At 43.5% G+C, this 20,120-nt stretch overlaps 1 protein-coding gene across 3 annotated transcripts in view; it reads left to right on the forward strand.

The window, feature by feature from the left end:
- Window positions 1-20,120, forward strand: part of sdccag8 (SHH signaling and ciliogenesis regulator sdccag8) — a 52,880-nt gene that overhangs the window by 19,259 nt on the left and 13,501 nt on the right. For 2 of the 3 annotated variants that reach the window (XM_085799604.1, XM_085799605.1), the window contains exons 14-16: window positions 6,539-6,666; window positions 11,400-11,508; window positions 13,835-13,966. In XM_085799604.1, coding sequence (XP_085655730.1) covers window positions 6,539-6,666; window positions 11,400-11,508; window positions 13,835-13,966 — 369 coding nt within the window. Of the gene's footprint in view, window positions 1-6,538; window positions 6,667-11,399; window positions 11,509-13,834; window positions 13,967-15,826; window positions 15,962-20,120 lie in introns of those variants that run through there. The other variant, XM_085799606.1, reaches the window with a different exon arrangement.

A 20,120-nucleotide genomic window follows, 5' to 3' on the forward strand; every position in this document is an offset into this window, starting at 1 on the left:
GCGCTCCGAATAGGAAAATAAAATGTGATATACAAATGAGTGAGGAAAATACAAAGATATAGGTAGATAAAAATACTTCCCTAACCCTAAACATATTTGATAGATTAAAAAAATCAATTAGAAAGTGTTAGAATTTTTCTCTTTCACAATCTTACTGTACTATACATAGACAGATAGATAGACTGTATTTGTCAGTAGGCAAATGTATGAATGGTACACACAGAGGTCAGTGAAAAGCAACTTCAAACTGTTATCCCGATTTGAAATAATTAATTTTCGGCAGTCGTTTACCTTCTCAGCTGAAATTGATTTGACCCCCATCTCCGCCACATATGCTACCCACAACTATTTCTGTAGGGCACAGATTTGACACTGACGTTGAGTCCTGGGTTTCTGGATTGGGTCAGCAGGGGAGCATATTGTACGTATGCTGTGTGTTTATTTTTAAAAAAACCACAGATGCCTGTGGTGCCAGTTCACTCTTCCCGTGTTAAGACCACCAATCATCTGTGCCAATTAAGACTTTTAAACTTCTCTCGTTCTGTTTTCTGAGCAGATAGATGATGACAGAGGCCAATCAGCAGCTAATTACTTCAATCTAAAGCTGTTTTTCTCTTTTTTTTTGTTTCTTTTTTTTTTTTCCTCTGAGGGAATGTGCGCTTTAACAGCAAATGTTTGTTTCTGCGGGGGTTATGTGTATTTATAACTGTCTGTGTATATGTGCATGCATTTATTCATATGCATGAGAGATTTAAAAACAGCTTTTAAGATGTGCATATTTAAATAGTGTCATTGTCCATACTGTGTGTATGTGTGTGTGTTGGAAGGGGTAGCATATTTCATTTTTTTTTTGCTAATTTAACATTTGCAGTTTTCTGTTTTTCGGGCACAATTGGCTCGCCACTGACCTTGGTGGCGGTGGGGGGGCTTTAGCGCTCCTTGAAGAAGAAAAGAGGCTTGGGCCGCCCGCTGTAAACAAAGTTGACTTGCCGACAGATGGATTGAATGACAGAGAGGCTAACTGAGCCAGGAATGGGCCTGGCAGCATCGCACTGAGCAGAGAGAGAGAGAGAGAAAGAGAGAGAGAGGGAGGGAGGGAGGAAGAGAGAGATAAAGGAGGGGTGGGAGGAGAGGAGGGGAGGGGGGGATAGAGAGAAGAGGTGGCCAACAGGAGAGGAGGTGTGAACAGGTGCAGGGCCGCTGAAGGAAGAACCAGCAGATGGAGAGAGACACAGCCAGTTTAGTTACAGGAAAAAAGGGTGGGAGGGAAAAGAGGAGGGAGCAGGGAGAGATGGAAACAGCAGAAGAGAAAAAAAAAGAAGAAGATCGGAGCAAAGATGAGAACGCTCTGGACGGATAGATAGACAGATATTGTAGATAGAAATATGGGCTGGGCAGAGAGGGGGCAAACAAACAGCGAAGCGACATCAGGATCCCTCGTCGTGCGTTTTGATGTGTTTGTTTCATAAGGTGGAGCAGCAGCGAGGAGAAAGAGGGGGGATAAGGAGAGGTGGGGAGGGGGGAGCAGAGTGACTGACTTACATCACCCCGAGGTTTAATAAAAATGTGCTAAAACACATCGAGGTGCGTGAGAAAAAGATTGTGCGACGCCGCGTGTCGTCTGCTACACGAAACAATTCAGATGTTTGTTGTAAGCGGCGGCGTTGCTGATAATGCAGCGGCACAGCAAATGTTCAATATGTCACTTCGTTTTCTCCGCGGTGCGCTCGTCTATTGTTGGCAGTGTCGGCTGGAGAGACAGGCCTTGCACGAGGCCTCCGTCTCACCATCTTCTCAGTTGCACACATGGAAAAAAAAAAGGAAAAAGCATAGTCACACATTATCAGGCATCATCTTTGTAGTTCTGCATATCAAACTGTTGAATATTAATGTCGTCTGATTGATGCAGTCTATCATAAATAGCTGTGGATCCACTGGAATTCCTCCACAAGAGTGAATCATCACGGGTGTCACCGTTTTGAGCAGTTGAGACTCAAGCAAATAGCAAACAGTTGTAATTTTAGAGTAATTTAAATAGTACACTCACTGTATCTGTAACACCGGGTCATCTTCAGACTCAATTCATAGTTTGAGCTAAAGGTGCAAATAATGATTTGAATCTAAATCTAATAGTTTGGTCTTTAAATAAATATGACTGTATGACTTTAATTTTAATATTGCATTGAGATTATTGTTAGTTTGTTGCAAGTACCTGAAGATATGAATGATTTTAAAGCATTACTGTACTTTAAAAATATTTCACAATATTTAAAATGAATAGAAAGTGGTGGCTTCATGGACTCACACACAGTCGCAGTAAAACTTATAAATACAACTGTTTGGTATAGACGGTCCTTGATAAGAGAGAAACAGTGTTATTATCCATCTGCCTCATGTTTCTCTGCTCCATCTCTTTGCAGTGATCATCAGTGTCTTACAACACTGGGGCTCCTTTGTCGTGAACAAAGCTTGTGTGTTTGTGCTATAGGCTGGTTAACAATCTGTTCACCTGTATGTTCACACTCCACACCTGTTATTTTGCAACACAGGCTCATGGCAGAGCATAAATATCAATATGCACTGGTTTCAGGGACTGCTCTCTTTAGTTTTTATGTCGTGGATGTATAGACGAGATCTTTCTTCACCTTTATACTTCGGTTTTGGTAACTGGATGCCTCCAAACTGTAACTCAACTTCAGCAGTGCTTCATCAGTCATTTTAATGTTCTTTACATATCAAAACATAGTCTGTGGACTTTACATGTCTGCAAAGAGTTGTCCTCATTATTTGTGTGTTAATGAACACACATGCACCTGTGTGCGTCGCTCCAGTTTGCATGTGTCTCTGAGTGATATTGTGTTTTCAGGGAGAGAATATAGTCTTCTTTACTTTAGTCCAAAACAGCGGTCAGTGGTGTCTGGCGTTGGCAAATGTCTTCTATTCCTCCAAGTCCACCGTCTGACTCCAATTTGTGCTCGTTCTCTGATAAACCGCGGCATTTGGTGGTTCTGGCGTGGGATGCCGGCTGCACCATGGGGTGCTGCAAACTCCGCGCTTGGTCAGGCCCTGGCACCCCACATCTAATGGGCAACAGCTTGAATAGTGCCCACTTAGGCAGGCAGCGCCCCCCTCTTCTTCTTCCTCGCCGCCGCCACCCCGGCCATCTAAGCCCAGCCAGCCACCGCCTCTGCCACCTCCCACTTACCCAGCAGCCACTGTACCTGGCCGCAGCCCCAGAGCCATTCCAGCCTACCTTAGGCCCCCGGCCCATGCCGCTCTCGCCACACTTATCAAGCTGTCTTGCAGCGCATCAGGCCAGGCATATACAAACAGGCCCAGCCATCCTCTCTAACTGAATATTCAGTCTATTGCCTCCGAGGCCCAAACAAGAGTTCCTGCCACAGGCACCAACCCAGAGCCCATTCACCAATTAGCTGGAAGGCAGATTATTGTCCAGGGAGAATTATCCAGCTCCAGCCCCACATATCCAGCCTCTGCTCTGCCCGTCGCCCTCCACGCTCGCTCCAGGGCTTGGCTCTCCGCTGATGTCTCTCCTTTGCTTTCTCTTCTTTTTTATGCTCTAATTTGACAGTGCTCATCGCAGCAGCCATTTTGTGAGAGCGTTTTTTGCGACTAAACATGTTGCGTTGGATTTGGGGATACAAGATGGCGCATGCAATGGGAAAGAAACAACCGAACTTATAGCTCGACTTCTCAGCTTTAACTCGGTCCTCGGTGACGGACGGTCTCAGGCCTGAAGATACGACGACGAACCAACAGGAGAGAAACGTGCAGTCGACTCGGCCTGGAGAGTCTGTGCTCAACTCTGCTGTGAACAAGTTTATTAAGACTTACTCATATGTGAGTTCATTAGATCAGCGAGACCAAACAGATGCCAAATGTGTAACTCTCTGTCTTTTCTATCTTCTTCTGTTTTTTTTTTTTTAATTTTTTATCACCCTCCTCTTCCTCCTTCCTCGCCACCACTCTATTGCTGACTGCTGGAACTTTCTGGCGGTCTGTCTGATGCTAATTGGTGGGTAAACAGGTCTGGTGAGAGTCCCCCCCCCCTCCTGCACCCCCCCCCACAGTCGCACACAAACACTCACACTTAGAGATACACAAATACACACGGCCCCCTGGAACCTCTTGCAGGACCAAATGGCTGGCAACGCCTGCCCGCCATCTCCCGCTGAGCCCTGGTGTGCGCTTTGGTGGCTCAGGCTGCTGTTCAAGCCCAGCGGGGGTTCATTCACTCACACGCACATACACACACAGGAAAAAAAAAAAAAAAAAACACATACATACGCATACACACACAGTCTCCTTGTGTCCCCTGCACACCCGCCACCCGCTTTCACACCCCAGACAGCAGGACAGCAGGAGAACACACACACACACGAAGGAACAGACAGACGCGGTCACTTTAGAGATGCAGGCCAAGCACTGTAGGGGAGAAAAGTTTTCACTTAAAACTGGAGAATTCTCTCTTCATTAGCGCCTTTGGACTTCAGGAAGAGTTTCTGTTTATTTGTTCGATTTTCCTGTCTTTGTAGTTTTTTCCTCTCTCTTCTCTCTCCTTCTTTGTCTGTTTCTCTGTTGTTTGGGTTGCGTTTGGATTTAGTTGAGTTGGAAAGTTTGGTTCAAACAGTAAAATGCTGCGTTGCTCAAAGCCAGCGGGGACAAGCACCTTCGCTCGCAACCTTACCTGCTCAGTTTTGATACCGAGGCTGAATGAAAGTCGTGATTAAACCGATGTGATCGCTACCAAATACGTCGGCGGTGGCGCTTGTGAAGGTGTGTGCTCCGAAGTTGTATAGAAAATCATATGTAGACCTTCTGTAAGGTCAAATACTAGCTGACGCTACAGTACATCACCGTAGTTTTATGTGTTTTTGAGCATTAGTGTGGTTTCCATTAATCTGCGTCGGTGTGTATGTTGTGCGTACTGTTTTTAGATTTCATCCTCTGCAGCATCTAGTCTCTGCCCTCCATGCATTATCTACGGCAGGGATCTGAGGATGGTGAGTGACTGTGTATAGAGTATCTCACTTTAAAGGTGCAACCTGTGAGAAATTCATAGAAACACATTAATTAACCTCTACACCTCTCCCAGTCATAATTACTTTATTTGCATTCATTTGTATTGTATTAATATAATTTCCGTGACACATAGATGACTTAAATGTAGCGTCAAATCCCCTGCAGGTAATTAATAATACTCATAATAGTGCATAGAAGAGCGTTAGTGTGGATTCAGTAAATCTGCATCAGACTGAAAGAAGTTTTGCAGCGAATGCACAGACTAGAGCAGACGGATCTTTTCTCGTCTCTCGCCACGTACAGAAATATACCGTACCCTCGGCTCTTATACGATCACAGGATACAGCTTTAAGTCTGAAGCGATGGACATTATGTGTGCGTGTGTGTGTGTGTGTGTGTGTTTGGTATTGTAGACAGCTGCAGTATCACTCAGGGGTCTTGGGGCTGACAGTGGCCTGACACTTCTACCCTTCTACCCCCTGAGTCTTTTCTGTCATTCTCCTTTCCCTCCTCTCCTTAATTCTCGTGTCGAACAGTGTGTCCTCTTCTCCCCTCACCTCTGTGTTTCATCCATCAGCTTTTCCTTTCCACATCACACACAAATCAACCTTTCCCCCCACCGAGTAGCAGAAACAGTGCGTCTCAATGCACTAATCAATCAGCTGCTGGTCTTAAGATACTGTATGTCTATATCTATCTATATTATGTTCTGTTCCCGATCACAGAAACATTTGAGTGTGATCCAAGGCATTTTTTATTTCACTCTTCAGCTTTTGCACATTTCATTTTGAGAGTGATTATTAAATGCACTGCTTTCACAGCTGCTCATGTTATGTATATTATATTTTTATGTCATAGTCTGTTATATTAGGAGCCACTTATAGGCACAATCTGTGATTTGTCCGTCTCCACCGACAAAACACCGACTGAGTCTGCTGCTGTCACCCTGAGATTGATTGACATGTGTTTAAGTGCATTTAATCCAGTTAATCTAAGTGATTATTAGGGTTGTTTACATCAGTGTTGTTTGCAAAATGAGCAAAAAAATCAGCTAATGTCAGTCAAAAAACAAAAATACAAAAACAGACTCTATATCTATATTTATGTTTCCAAATACACCTCAAATTTACATGATGAAATAAATATGTTTAAGACAGACGTTGTAGCCGTCGGTACGTGGAAATGTTTTTCATGCTCCACTGATAGCAGAACATGAGTAATCAGTCTCAGGCACTAATGAACATGTAGTGACACTATCTGGATGAAAAACGATTTTACCCGTCGCCAAGCAAGCCATGCTACTGCAGTGATTGACGCTATGTTTGTATATAGAGCATTCATAAAACAAATATACCGATCTTAGTGCAAAATAAGGACGAATCATTATTGCACTGAAGATGTCAGGTTGGATTTGTAACAGACTAGTTTATCCCCCTCTGTTTATTCTAAGAGCGACTGTGGGTTTTAAATATTTCCTCCTCTTCTTTTTCCACAGACAGGACAGAGAGAACGCAGAACGGGCTCACGAGGAGGAAATGACGTCAGCAACCGCTACCGCACGGGAGAGGGAGAGAGAGCTGGCGGCGCTGCTGGAGCAAACGGAGGCGCGACACCAGCGGAGAGGTGAGCGCCTCCACCCACTCGACTAACAGTGGTCGTCTTATCTGAACATTTACCTTCATTGACCTGTTTGTCGAACATATTTCATTTAGTAGTAGCAAACTCATATTTTAATCTACCGGTAATTCAGTCACATCTCTTCAGAGGCAGTCCGTCCTTCAGCAGCAACACTTAGTTTCCACTTGTTCTTTTCCATTTTCTACTATATAAACCTATCGAATACACAATTTTAGCCTCATTTATGATAAACATGCCATCTGATAGTTTGTCGGTTTAGTTGCTGCTCTCGTTATCATCATTTTCTGTCCTCTTATGTCCTGAATAATGTGTATTCACAAAAGGTAAAATCCTCATATTCCCCTCTTCCGGGTGGGTTTCTTTTGTTGGTAAGATGGGACAAAATCTCTTAAGTGATGAAATGCACCACTACACATTAAATTAATTTGATGTGGCAGTAAATCTCAGCTCAGATGAGTCAGTTGAGTCAGTCTCTCTGCCTCTGGTGGCCTTCGGCGCACCAGCGAGAGAGGCAGCAGATCGTGACTGGGAGCCATGGTGGAGCCACATCTGGTGGATATTAGGGAGACTTCTCAAAGTGTGTGTGTGTGTCTGTGTATGTATGTGTGTGTGTGTGTGTGTTATTAAAAGGTTGTCACACTGAAGAGACAGGCATTGCATTGCAGCAAGTTCACAAATTTGCATATCAGTAGGTTTTATCGTATGGAGACATGTTAGTTAGTTAGATGTCTTACATGATGTAAGCAGAAAGAGAATAAAGGGGCGAAATCAAATCAATAGGATGAAGCACACACACAGAGTCGGAGCGTCCAGAACGGCACGGAGCAAAAACAGCGACAGCAGAGTTGATCAGGGTCAGTTACGGCGTCACAGCCGAGGAGCTGGGACCGGTTCAGTCTCTTCCTCAAGGACGCTTCAGCAGGGGGAGGGTCTTGAACCTGCATCTTCTTTTTTTTTTTGAAGGATGGTTTTCCCTCCTCACTGTGCCACCTTTGCTAACCTCCGTCTCAACATGAGCAGAGTCGGAGGAGGAGGAGGAGGGGGAGGGGAGTGGGGGGAGACGGGGGAAGTGGGGGGACAGGAACACAAATCATCTGAGTTGAAAACAAGACTGAAGCTGAAGTGACCTCAAAAGAGCAGAAGAACAGAAGCCACGAGAGGAGGAGAGAGAGAGAGAGAGAGAGAGAGCGGAGGGAAGGTGATGGGAGCAGCGCTGAGAGAGAGACCCAGCTCCGAGCTCCCTGTCTGCCTGCACAGCAGAGCTGCTGCTGCTAGCACATCTGTTGCACCATCTGGAGCCCCCCTCTCCTCCTCTCCTCCACCTCCTCCTCCTCCTCACACCCACCAACCCACCCTCAGCAGCTCCTCTCACTCTCCCTCTCCTTCCCTCCCTCCCTCCCTCCCTCCCTCCCTTCTCCTGTCTTTTTATTTACCTGTGGTTAACTTCAACAAACAGGGAGCCTGCTGGTACGCAGAACAAAGATGATGGAGGGTATAGAGGGAGAAAAGGAGGGAGGGGAGGGAGGGGGATAAACAAAGGGTCTGTTTCTGGCGCGTGTCGGCAGCACACATGTTGTCTAAAGAGAGCTGACATCAGAGCACAGCAGGAAACTGTGGATGGGGAGGGGATGGAGTGGTGGACGTCCTTTAGTAGCTCGCATCACTTCCTCTCCCCGTGCAACCCAACAGACGAGCTGGATAATTAGCTTTCTTGCTCTCCAAATCCCGCCTCTCTGTCCATCCGTTTGTCCTTCCATCCACCCCCCCCCCCCCCCTCACTCTCACTCTCACTCTCATTCTCTCTCTCTCTCCCTTCTTCTTCTCCGCTCCCTCCCACCTTTTTTTCAGAGTTTTTTTCCCCCCCTTTTTTTTTCATGTTTCTTTTTTGAGTAAATGCGTACAGAGCAGCCTCTAGATGATATCAGATATTTGTTTCTCTCCGTCCCTCCCTCCCTCCCCTGCCATGCCTCTTCCCTCCCTCATTTTTCCTCTGTTTGTTTCCAGTGCCAGTTCTGCTGTGTTTCTGTGTCCCAGGGTTTCTTTTTGGACTACGCATGGCCAGACGCATTCAAAGCCTGTTCCGCTAATTAGCATTCTTCATGCAACTTTTTCCAGCACTGACCAAAACTTTGTTTGAGTGTACGGCGCGTGTGTGTGCACGGCTGTGAATTTGTGTGTGTTTTTCGTTCCCGGTAGCATCCAGTGTCTCTGCCCTCCCATGCATTATCTATGGCAGGCAGGGATTTGAGGGATGGTGACTGTATACAGTATATAGAGCAGGGGCGTCAAACTCATTTTATGTAGTTCAGGGGCCACAAACAGCGCAATTTGATCTCAAGGGGGCCGGACCAGTGAAATAAAAGCATGATAACCTATAAATAAATAAAAAACTCTTAATTTTTCCCTTTGTTTTAGTGCATTATTAAGATATTCACCGTTAATGAACTATCCTTTTACACAATATATTATGAATTTCTTCATAAAAATATGTGCAATTTCATCAATATTATGCCCCTTCTGTCTTTTAAGTCATTTTCATACTTGGCAAATTCATCCTGCGGGCCGGATTGGTCCCTCTGCCGGGCCGGTTTTGGCCCGCGGGCCGCCTGTTTCACACCCGCGGTATATAGAGCATCTCACATTAAAGGTGCAACGTGCAGCCTGTGAAAAATTAATGGAAACACATCAATTAACCTCTACACCTCTCCAAGTCATAATTACTTTATTTGTATTTTAATTGCATTTCCGTGACACATAGATGCCATGAATCACATGCATGTAAATGGTACTCATCATAGCGCATCATGGCTGTTCCTCTATTATTTTTTTCCCCCTATCTTTCTCTTCCCCCCACAATATCTACTGTACTGTATGTAAAAAAAAAAAAAAAACCAGCAACCTCAAACTCTTCACAAGTCTGAGTTACTTTTCAAAGACTGCGAGTCCTTGGTGTTTTTCTTTTTGGTTTCGGTTGACTGTAACAGAATGCGGGAGCAGGTGGATCATTGCCTCAATCCAAACGGCAGCCATTGTTATTTTAAAAGAGCAGACATATGTTGGAGAGCGGAACGTGGATCATTTCAAAGGAACGATGAAAAGCCCAGTGTTGGATTGTTCAGAAAGAGGCCCCCATGAGCGGTTGAGGACGTGGCAGGAAGGGCGGAAAAGGAGAAAGAAAAACCGCTTTCAAACAACAGTTCCCTTCTCTTTCTCCGTCTCGTTTTACCCCACTCACGCACTTTATATTTCCATCCTCCGTCCTCTGTACTTCTGTTTTCCCTCTGTACATCTCCTCCTCTCGTTTGAACTGTTGTGACTCTAATGCGAGTGTCGACAAAAGCGTTTTTTTTTTGGGAACCCATTCAAAGAGACATATGTATCTCGCTTTCGCTGCACGATTTGTTACAATAGATTTCATTGTTCAGCTCAACGTGGTAGATGCTCTTGGAAACCTGCTGTACTTTCTTCTCAAATGTCACTTAACTTAAATGAAAGCACAACCCGAAAAAAAATCCATGAGTTTAGTGTAGTTTTAAAATTTTAACAAATTATTCGGCAATTCAAGAAAAACAATTCAGACACACATCCTGGTAGGAAGAGGTGGTGTTAAACCTCGGAGTCGAGCTCATGTGCGACTTCCTCTGATCTTTGAATTTGGAAAAAAAGAAAAGATAATTCAATATTTTTTCTTCTTCATCCTCCTCCTCATGAAATATGCAGATCAGAAAGGATCACACAAAATCTTAGTCACAGTTTTTCGGTCCTCACACTGTGACAAAGAAAAACTCCTCTGGCGCTTCATTACGGTCCCAAAGTTTACCGCAGCCGATAACACTCATTTTAAAGTGTTACTCCACTTTTGTGTGTGATGTCAGGTTTTTGTTTGTGCACGGATTCCCTGTGTGGGCTCGGGGAGCAGTCACCCAGCCATGTTTTTCCTGTCCAAGAAGTTTTCAGAGTTTAATTCACAATTTACAGAATCAATCGTAAGAAGAAAAAGTGATTATTTAGTTTTAGTTTCGGACCGTGTAGTCGTAATAAATGAATGTCATACTTGCATCTACTGTGACATTTCTGTCTTTTTATGTTAATGCAGAATCTTAAAACTATGAGTGCACGGCCTCAGCAAACCTGAAGGTACAGGTGCGTAGGAGGAAGGCAAAACCCGCCCACTGTCTCACTCTCAGTTATCGTTTTATTAAAGCAACGTTTCGGTCAATGTGACCTTCATCAGGCATATCAAAACATCTCAATACAACTGACCAATCAGGAGACTGGGAGGCTCAACGTTTGATGAGCGTCACCTGTCAGAGGTCAACAACACTCAATTAACACATAAACACATCATAAAGTCTTACATGATATGAGAATATTTAATATTTTTATAAAGACATTTTTTAAGGAGAACTATAGTCTCAAGCAACAAAGATTAGAAGTGTATAAATAGGGGCAACTATGCCAATTATTAAAAAATTATATAGTTTTTTTAGTATATCAACAACAGTTCTAGGAACTATGATATCATATCAAGAGTAAATAGCCAACATTTATATACTCAAAATTGAGGGAGGGAAATACAGAATCTTAAAACTAGAAACAGTATGAAGTCGTGGTTATTTTAGTATTTTATTGTACAGTATGTGTCACTGTGTAACGTCACCTGAAATGATTAACCTCACTGTAACTGAAGCGTTTTTTTTCTCATGACTGGTTTGCAGTTGCAGAGCTGGACGGTCTGCTGAGTTCCCAGAATTCCCTGATTAGGAAGCTGAAGGAGGAGTGCTGCAAACTGGGGACCAAACTGGAAGAGCTGACAGAAAACAGCAGGTTTGTTTTGTTGGTTTTTTTTATTATCCTGTCATCACGTCTCCCGTTTGTTCGCACATTAATGCTCTCGTTCAGTTCCTCTCTCTGACTCGGTGGGTTACGTCCCAACTTCGCTGTTTGTCTACTCTCCCATGAAAACTGTTTCATTTAGCGAGTCAAAATGCGCTCGTATAGACACACACACACACACAGAGCTCCTCTCGTCCATTGTTTTGTTCCCCTGATCCGCTGGACATCCGTGTCATCGTTTCATGAAGCATCATCTACTCAGGCAGTTTGGACGGAGCATGTCAACATACTACACACTGCTTTCCAGTCTGACCTGTTTTCTTGTTAACCTGATGCTACAGTAGTCACAGCAGGCCTGCACAGCTCTCCATCTGGGCTGCCTGTGTGTGTGTGGTGTGTGTGTGTGTTGTGTTGTATGTGGTGTGTGTGTGTTGTGTTGTGCATGTGTGTGTATGAGAGTGACCCTGGACCCAGTGTCCTGTCAGCTGTTGGAGCTGTGCTGCACATTAGTCACATGACAGCCCCCAATCTGGCCCTGCCAGACCGCACTGGCCTCACCAGCCACGTGCACACAACACAACACACACAACACAACACAACACACACACACACACACACACACACACACACACACTGAAGCACACAGTACTGTATCCTCCTACTGTATGATGGACATCAGTAGTATACACATGTATATACACAGTAATAACAACCTCCTTTAATGCGTCTTTATGCAGATTTCACATACGTGCTGCTGACACACTGCTATGACGTGTGTGTGTGTGTTATGTAGTTTAGCAGCAGTGCGATGTTGGTGTGTGTGTGTGTGTGTGTGTGTGTGTGTGTGTGTGTGTGTGTGTGTGTGTGTGTGTGTGTGTGTGTGTGTGTGTGTGTGTGTGTGTGTGGAGCCGTGGGCTGTTTGAGCTCCTGGAGTCTAAGCCTAGTGTAGCGGTTAAAGTCCTGCTGGATGGTCTCAGTCGGGCTGAGCGAGGTTACACTGAGACAGTTGCAGCAGGACGAAACGAAGAAGGAGAAGAAGAAAGAAGAAAGAAAAACTCAGACAAATTGTTTTGCAGTTGTTCGTCTCGCCGACTCCGAGTCGTACAGAGGTCCACACCTGCTGAGTGAGTGGCCCCGTTTCATCTTGTGAAGCAGAAAATGAGGTTCAGGGCGGCTTTGCCACATCGATGCAAAATGCAAAACGACACAACTGTAGCGTCCAGCTGAGGAGGTTTAGTGCAGGTCGTGCCCTTCTTTCTCTTTCTCTCTTTCTCTCCTTCTCTTTCCATCTTTTCTGCCTGTTTCTGTTCTCGGCATCAAATAAAACCAGGATACAAAAAATAATCATCTTTAAATAAGGGGTTGGTTTGCCAAAAATAATACTGAGAAGTAAATGATGTAAATATTTGACCCTGCTTAACAATTTAAAGGCATGATTAAAGCTCTTTATTCTTACAAATCCTTAATCTATGACATATTTGGGAAAGATTTCTGAACAGGACATGCATCAACAAGATTCACCCACAGACCACGTCATCATTTATACAGTGTACTTACTGTACAGTGGCATGCAAAAACTTGGGAAACCCTGGTCAAAATGTCTGTTAATGTGAAAAGTTAAGCAAGTGGAAGATTAAATGATCTCTAAAAGGAATAAAGTTTAACATGAAACACTCTTTTACAATATTTTAAGCAATATCGATGTATTATTTTCTTTGCTTCTACAATTTTAGAGCGAGAAAGGGAAACAAAGCAGCACCCTGCTGCACCCCTTGTTTAAAATATAATATTATATTGTTTAAAATATAAAGGGAATGTGTCATCTTTTGCATGACACTGTATATTATGAAGCACTTTGCATTATGTGATTTATAAAGTTATGTAATATCTATAGACTAATTGTGTTTCATTCTCTTTGCATTGCTCTACATCAGGGGTGTTAAACTCATTTTAGTTCAGGGGCCACAAAAGGGGCCGCAATTTGATCTCAAGAGGGCTGGACCAGTGAAATAATAGTATTTTAACCTATAAATGAGAAGAACTTTGAATTTTTCCCTTTGTTTTAGTGCATTATTAAGATGTTTACAGTTGATTAACTCTCCTTTTACAAAACATATTATGAACAACCTGAAATCTCTTGATAAAAAATATATGCAATTTCAACAATACTATGCTTACGCCAAATTCAACCAGCGGGCCGGATTGGACCCTCTGCCGGGCCGTTTTTGGCCCGCGGGCCGCATGTTTGACACCCCTGCTCTACATGGCACCTTTGTGAAGTAGATTTTCAACATAGCGTGTGTGTGTGTGTGTGCAGGGGTGAGCTGGAGCAGCTGACCCTGGAGAGGCAACACCTGGAGGAGACGGTGACGAGTCTGAGAGCTCGCTGCTCGGACATGGAGGAGCAGTGTGTCCAGCACGGTCGCATGCACCAGCGTATGAAGGACAGGTGAGCAAACACACCACAGAGGAGCAGCACTACCCTATTTCTAATATACTATTCACCTATTTTAAATAAAAACAAAGCAAAGGAAAAAAAAGCATTTTTGCTTTTGAAAACAGTGCCCTATCATTGTCTATCAGTGTGTGTATTGTCACACATGAATCAAAACCTTTTGTACTGTTACTTATGGCGTTCTTGTGGGATTTACAAAAAAAAGAAAAAACTTTCTTGACAATCTGTCTCTAACCAGTCCATTGTCCTCTCTACATCTAATGTTGATTTTTTATTTATTTATTTAATAAGGATTGTTTAAATATTTGTTGACACAGCAGTTTTTGTGTCCTGCTGTCGGCTTCCTCAGGCTGCTCAGTCAAACTGTTCTCTCATCAAAGACAGCAGCAACTTTATTTTTTTTTGTTATATAATAAAGTGTAGAGAATAAAACCACTCATAGACTCACATCAGTCACTTGTGGCGGTCCAAAGCACCGTAACTGCATTAAAACCTAAAGATGAAGCACAGAGAGATGGTTGGGCTTTATAATTAGAGTGTTAAATGGTCACATATCAGATTATTTATTTATGGCTGCGTTGTTTCACAGCGAATAATTTAACAAGGAGATAATTCATAGTAAATTGTGACTGAGGAGTAAGCTGGGATAAACTCAAACTTTTAAAGTCGAGAATACCCCATAATTTATCAATTCTCTGTTTCCTCTTCACATGCCACTCTGTATTTATCAGTAAATTGAGATTTCAGTCACATATGAATCATCACTGACGGGTGAACTTTAGTTTACAACAGGGCTTCAGAGGTTTATCAAGCTAAAAAAAAAAGCAAAAGCAGTGAAGAGCGGATCAATCAATTACAGAAAATGAACCTGCTGCTCTTTTTGTACTTCTTTATGACACTGAACCGAATGTGTTTGGGTTTGAGAAAAACTGACATGAATGATGTCGCCCTGAAGTCTTTGTGTTTTTTTTAGACATCTTACGGACCAAGCACTTCATGAATTAGTCGATATTAGCTCAATAATGAAAATAATTGCCAGGCTGCAGTCGTCTCGTCCGTCCCACTTTATTTGTTCCATTGTGAATTTTAAAACTCAATTTCAATGTCAAAAACAAAGTAAACTAAGAAAATATTGACTCGTAAAAGCTGCACTTAAAACTACTTCCATCTTTGGCTTATGTTAAAGTATCTGTACATAGTTTATGAAGTGTGTGTGTGTGTGTGTGTGTGTGTGTGTGTGTGTGTGTGTGTGCATTGCGGGGGTCTCTTCCTCCCCGAGTGTGGAGCCCAGTTGGTGTGTGTCTCCACAGGGCGCCTGGCATGCAGCCTGGCTCTGCTCAATGTGGGCAAGAGTGTGTGGGTGTTGTTGCCCCACTCTGCAGGATCTCTACCCCCCCAACTCCACCTTCGTTGTCTTACACTCACACACACACACTCACACACACACACACACACACACACACACACACACACACACACACACACACACACACACACACACACACACACACAGACACACACACACACACACACACACATATACACTCGCTCACCCTTTCTCTCCTGCTCCATCACTGACACCACATATTGTCTACCACCCACCGGTGTTAACCTGTCGACAGTCAGACGCTGCCAAAAAACAAAGTTTACCAAGTCACAGCTGTCTCCCCGGTTGTGTGTGTGTGTGTGTGTGTGACTCTCTTTGTGCGTTTCATAGGAAAGAAAAACAATCTAAGTTGTCAAGGAGTGTGAGGTATGAATATTCTGTATGTTTCTGCACATATGTTATGGTGGTATTTTTGTGTGTGTGTGTGTCTCTCTTTGTGTGTATGGTTTGCTATTGCATGTTCTCAGGAGGTTTAGCAGAGCAGGAATCTGGCTGCCAAAAGTGGATTGGCTGGGAAGTTGGCACCTAAACTTCTCTCTTCTCCCATCTGAACCACAATAATCACTCTTGGCATTTAGTGAGTTTTATTTTCTGCTTTGACACTTAGTTGGTTGATGAATCCTCCTGATATTTCTAAATCTCCGGAGTTCAGCTCTACATGAGGTCACTTTTTGGAGCGACCGTTAAAGCTGCTTGACCACATTCTTGTATTTGATTTTCTTACAAGACGAGCGTGAGCGTGTGCGCCTCGATTCCCGATCAGTAAATAATACTTATGAATGTATTTTTGGCTTTTTTTTTGGTAATGTAGCGTTGTGTTTGAATGACTTATTGTACGGAGCGGTGCAGCAGAGGGAGGCGAGAGAGAGGGAAAGAGAGAGAGAGAGGTATGACTCACGTTTTACGATGATCTGCGTCGCAGCTGGTATTTGAGTTTTTGTGATGTTAGAGATTGTATATTTGTGGTGCTGATCCTACCTCAGGTGGCAAAGTCTACAGCTGGTGTCCTGCCACAAATATAAAAAAATTAAAAAAACATTATCACATCGAGTTTGAGCTTCAACAAATATAAAAAAGAAGAGCTTCACTGTATTCATCAGGGCTGCGTTCCAGTTATATGTGTTGCAGTTTGTGGTAAATCCACAGAGACGGGACTGAACTTTGTGCTGTTTGACACAACTTTGTGGATCTCTATTCTGTATATGTGCTATATAATCACGTGTAAAGTGTGTGTGAGAGTCAGTCTCTCTACATATGGCGCTGTTCTCGTCCTGAATAGCACGCCTGTTCCCCCATTAATCCTCCGCGTACATGTGTCTGTCTTCTATACATTGGTGTATATGTTAGTTGGTCCCTGCAGGCCTCCCGAGCGGCTCGGCGGGCGCCCTGCCGCGCCGCTCGAGGGTTAAGGTGTACGTGTTAACAAGCTGGTGCAAGTGGGTTCAATATCCAGCGCCCCGCCCCTCCCCACAGCCTCTCCATCGGCCTGCAATCTGTGCTGCGAAGAGCGGCAACAGCGCACCACGCACAAAACATTTGGAAAATCAGCTTGATTTATTTTTACATGGGCAAGCTGATTGCCAAACTACACAGGGGTTTTAGCACACAATGTTTTTGCTGCACCATTTAATTATTTATTTCACTATTTCTGTGTTGTTGTTGTTGGTTTTCTTTTTTTCTCTCTTTTTTTTGCCTGGAAATGAAGGGATGGAGCAGGAGAAGGGTGGAGAGATGGAGAGAGAGATGGAGTTAGGGAGGATGAACAGACAGTTACTGTTACTACAGTTCATACGGTTCATTTAAAGGTTGTACATCTTTATTTTTCAGTCTTTTTATTAAATCTGATTTAAGAAATAACATATTAAATCTCAGCTGAGGTAGTTCATTTTTATTTTACATATGTGAGAACAACTGGAAATGTTTAAGGCACAGATTTTATTTGCATTCTCTAGGTCAACTACAACTTTATTTTGTATTAATCTATGACATATAATTAAAGAAACACAAACAACATAAAAAAACCTTTAACTTGGTATAGGTGTGACATTACAGATGCACAAATTAAAATGCATATTTTCTGAAGTTTAGATCTTAACATTATGAATGAATATGAATATGACTCCTCAGTGTCGTGTGATTTGTTGACACAATAGTGTAAAAAGTAGAAATCTTAGTGCCGATGAATTCAGAGAGGAAGATCTGACAGAGATGAGAAAATATCTCATCTATTAATAAATATCTGGAGCGCTGGTGAAGGTTATTATGGCTCGTAAAATGTTTCCCACTCATGTCAGGTGTTTTTCGTCGTGTAAACAATCCTGTCCTAATAATGAGGGAGACATTAGGTTCATATGGTTTAATATGTTAATATGATCCAGCAACAGTTATAAAATGAAACCACATTATGACAATTAGAAAAAAACACTCAAACGAGACCCAGAGAGTAAATGTCTGGTGTATTTTTAATTTTTATTTTTCTATTTTTGACTGGAAATTACAACTTTTTCTAATGGTTCACTGTAAAAAAGAAAATAATTTCTCTATTTTTATTCTATAAAAGTATAGATATGTGTATAGAAGAAGAATGAGGCTCAGTTGGTGTTTTTTTCTTTCCGACAGACTGATGCAGAGGGAAAAGTTTTACGTTTGTGCTGCAGATTTACTGTTTCTCCTCTGTAACTCTCCTCCCCTCTGCCCTCTCTCCTCCTTCTCATCTCTCTCCACTTCCCTCTCCCCTTTGACCTTCTTTTATTCTACAACTTTTTACTCCTCTCTTCTCCTTTCTCCTTTTTCCTCTCTTTTCTCCTCCTCCTCCTCCCCTTTTTGCTTTCCGTACCAAACACCATGTAACCTTTTCTCACCCCACAGCTGTTCGCAGCCTGTTTCACCAATTATCACAACGCATGTACACACTTAGGTCACATACACAGACTCTCTCTCTCTCTCTCTCTCTCTCTCGCACGCAGAAGACACACACATGTACGACAGACCGACATAACACCAACGCTCGCTTATCCAACACATAGTGACAGCAGCGTGTTCATCAGTCCTCTGTGTGTGTGTGTGTGTGTGTGTGTGTGAGAGAGCTCACGGTGCAGCCCTTTAAGGAGAGCAGCAACATATACGCAGATGTGCCTGTAGATCCACAGGCTTCACTGGGCCATATGGCCTCCAAGAAGAAAGATGGTGCGTGCGTCTGGAGGAAAGTAGAGGAGGGAGGGAAGGATGGAGCGAAGGATGGAGGAGGGATGGAGGGCCATGTGTGGCATGAGCTGTGCAAGCAGTTGTTGAAGTATGTATGCCTGTGGATGTGTGTGTGTGTGTGTGTGTGTTTGCACCAGAGGCTCCAGGAGATTGGTTAATGGAACAAATGGTCGCGGCGGGCCGGGGAAGAAGGAACAGGCTTGCTGCTACCGCGGGCGGACAGCGAAGCCCCGGGCGAGGGCTGCTTCGTCTGGGCTTCTGCCACACACACACACACACACACACACACACACACACACACACACACAACACACACCCTCTGTCAGACCCTCGTCTCTCCTCACCCACCCACTCCCCACTCCCCCTCCCCCTGCTCACCCCCAAACACACAGTGTGCTGCCATGCCCCAGAAGCAAAAGGACGCTCCTCGCAAAACTTTTCATTTGCAAATGAAGTTGGCAGCGGCTGGGCCGAAGAAAACAGGACAGCTTTCATTTGTCTCATCTGTGTGTGAGTGTGTGTGTGTGTGTGTGTGTGTGTGAGATGATGAGGCGCAACTGTGTGTGTGTGTGATCTGAGAGGTAGAGAGGGGGGGTCATAAAGGAGGAAGATGATGGTGATGATGATGAAGAAGGCCCAGTGTGAGGTGCAGCGTTTACACACGAACAATTAAAACGCTTCCACAGATCGTTAATATTAACATCACTGCTGTCACCTCTTTACTTTTTTACTCAACACATATGCACTGTTTTCTTTTTTTCTTTTTTCTATTTCTCTCTTCATGCATTTTAAAAAATCAGGAAATAACAGCAGTTTTTTTTTTTTTTTTTTCCTGGAAGAAAAGTTGAGTGTGTGACAGAAAACGTTGAGGAACGTTACGACGTTGGAGGCAGTGGGAGGTGTTTTTTGTTTTGTTTTTTTGGTCTATATATATATATTTTTTTTACCGAACTCTTCAAACATACCTGGTCCAGACACGTTCCCACACATCATCTGAGCATTTTGTAAAAACAAACAAACAAACAAAAAAACAGTAATATATATCTCTATTTTTATAGATACACCCAGGAAAATAAGTAAAGTTAAATTTATCATCTATTATTACAATAATAATTCTCACTGATGCACCTGGTACAAAAATGTCAACTCCATCATAAAAGAGAGGAGCAGTTTGATCCACATTTCATAATTAAACTTCTTCTCCTTTTTTTCTCTCACACTCACGCTCTTCTTACCTCTGGATGGCGCTGATCAGTCGTCCTCCCTCCTCCTCCTCCCTCCTTCTTCTCCATCCCTCATCCCTCATCCTTCTCCTTCTCCTTCTCTTCTCTTCTCTTCTCTTCTCCTCTCATCGTTTCCATCTCTGCATTGCCCAGCTGGCTTCTGTAGCCGGGAGCGAACGCAGGGCGGCCTGCTGAAAGAGCATTGTCAAACGGTGGCTTTACAGCTCTATCACACGCACACACACAGACGCACACACACGCACACACACACACACACACACACACACACACACACACATAGAGACGCACAGATTTGCAGCTCAGATGTCGGGCT

This window comes from Trachurus japonicus, chromosome 15 (assembly GCF_045865225.1).
Source record: "Trachurus japonicus isolate A0001 chromosome 15, Traja_1.0".
Classification (NCBI taxonomy): Eukaryota; Metazoa; Chordata; class Actinopteri; order Carangiformes; family Carangidae; genus Trachurus; species Trachurus japonicus.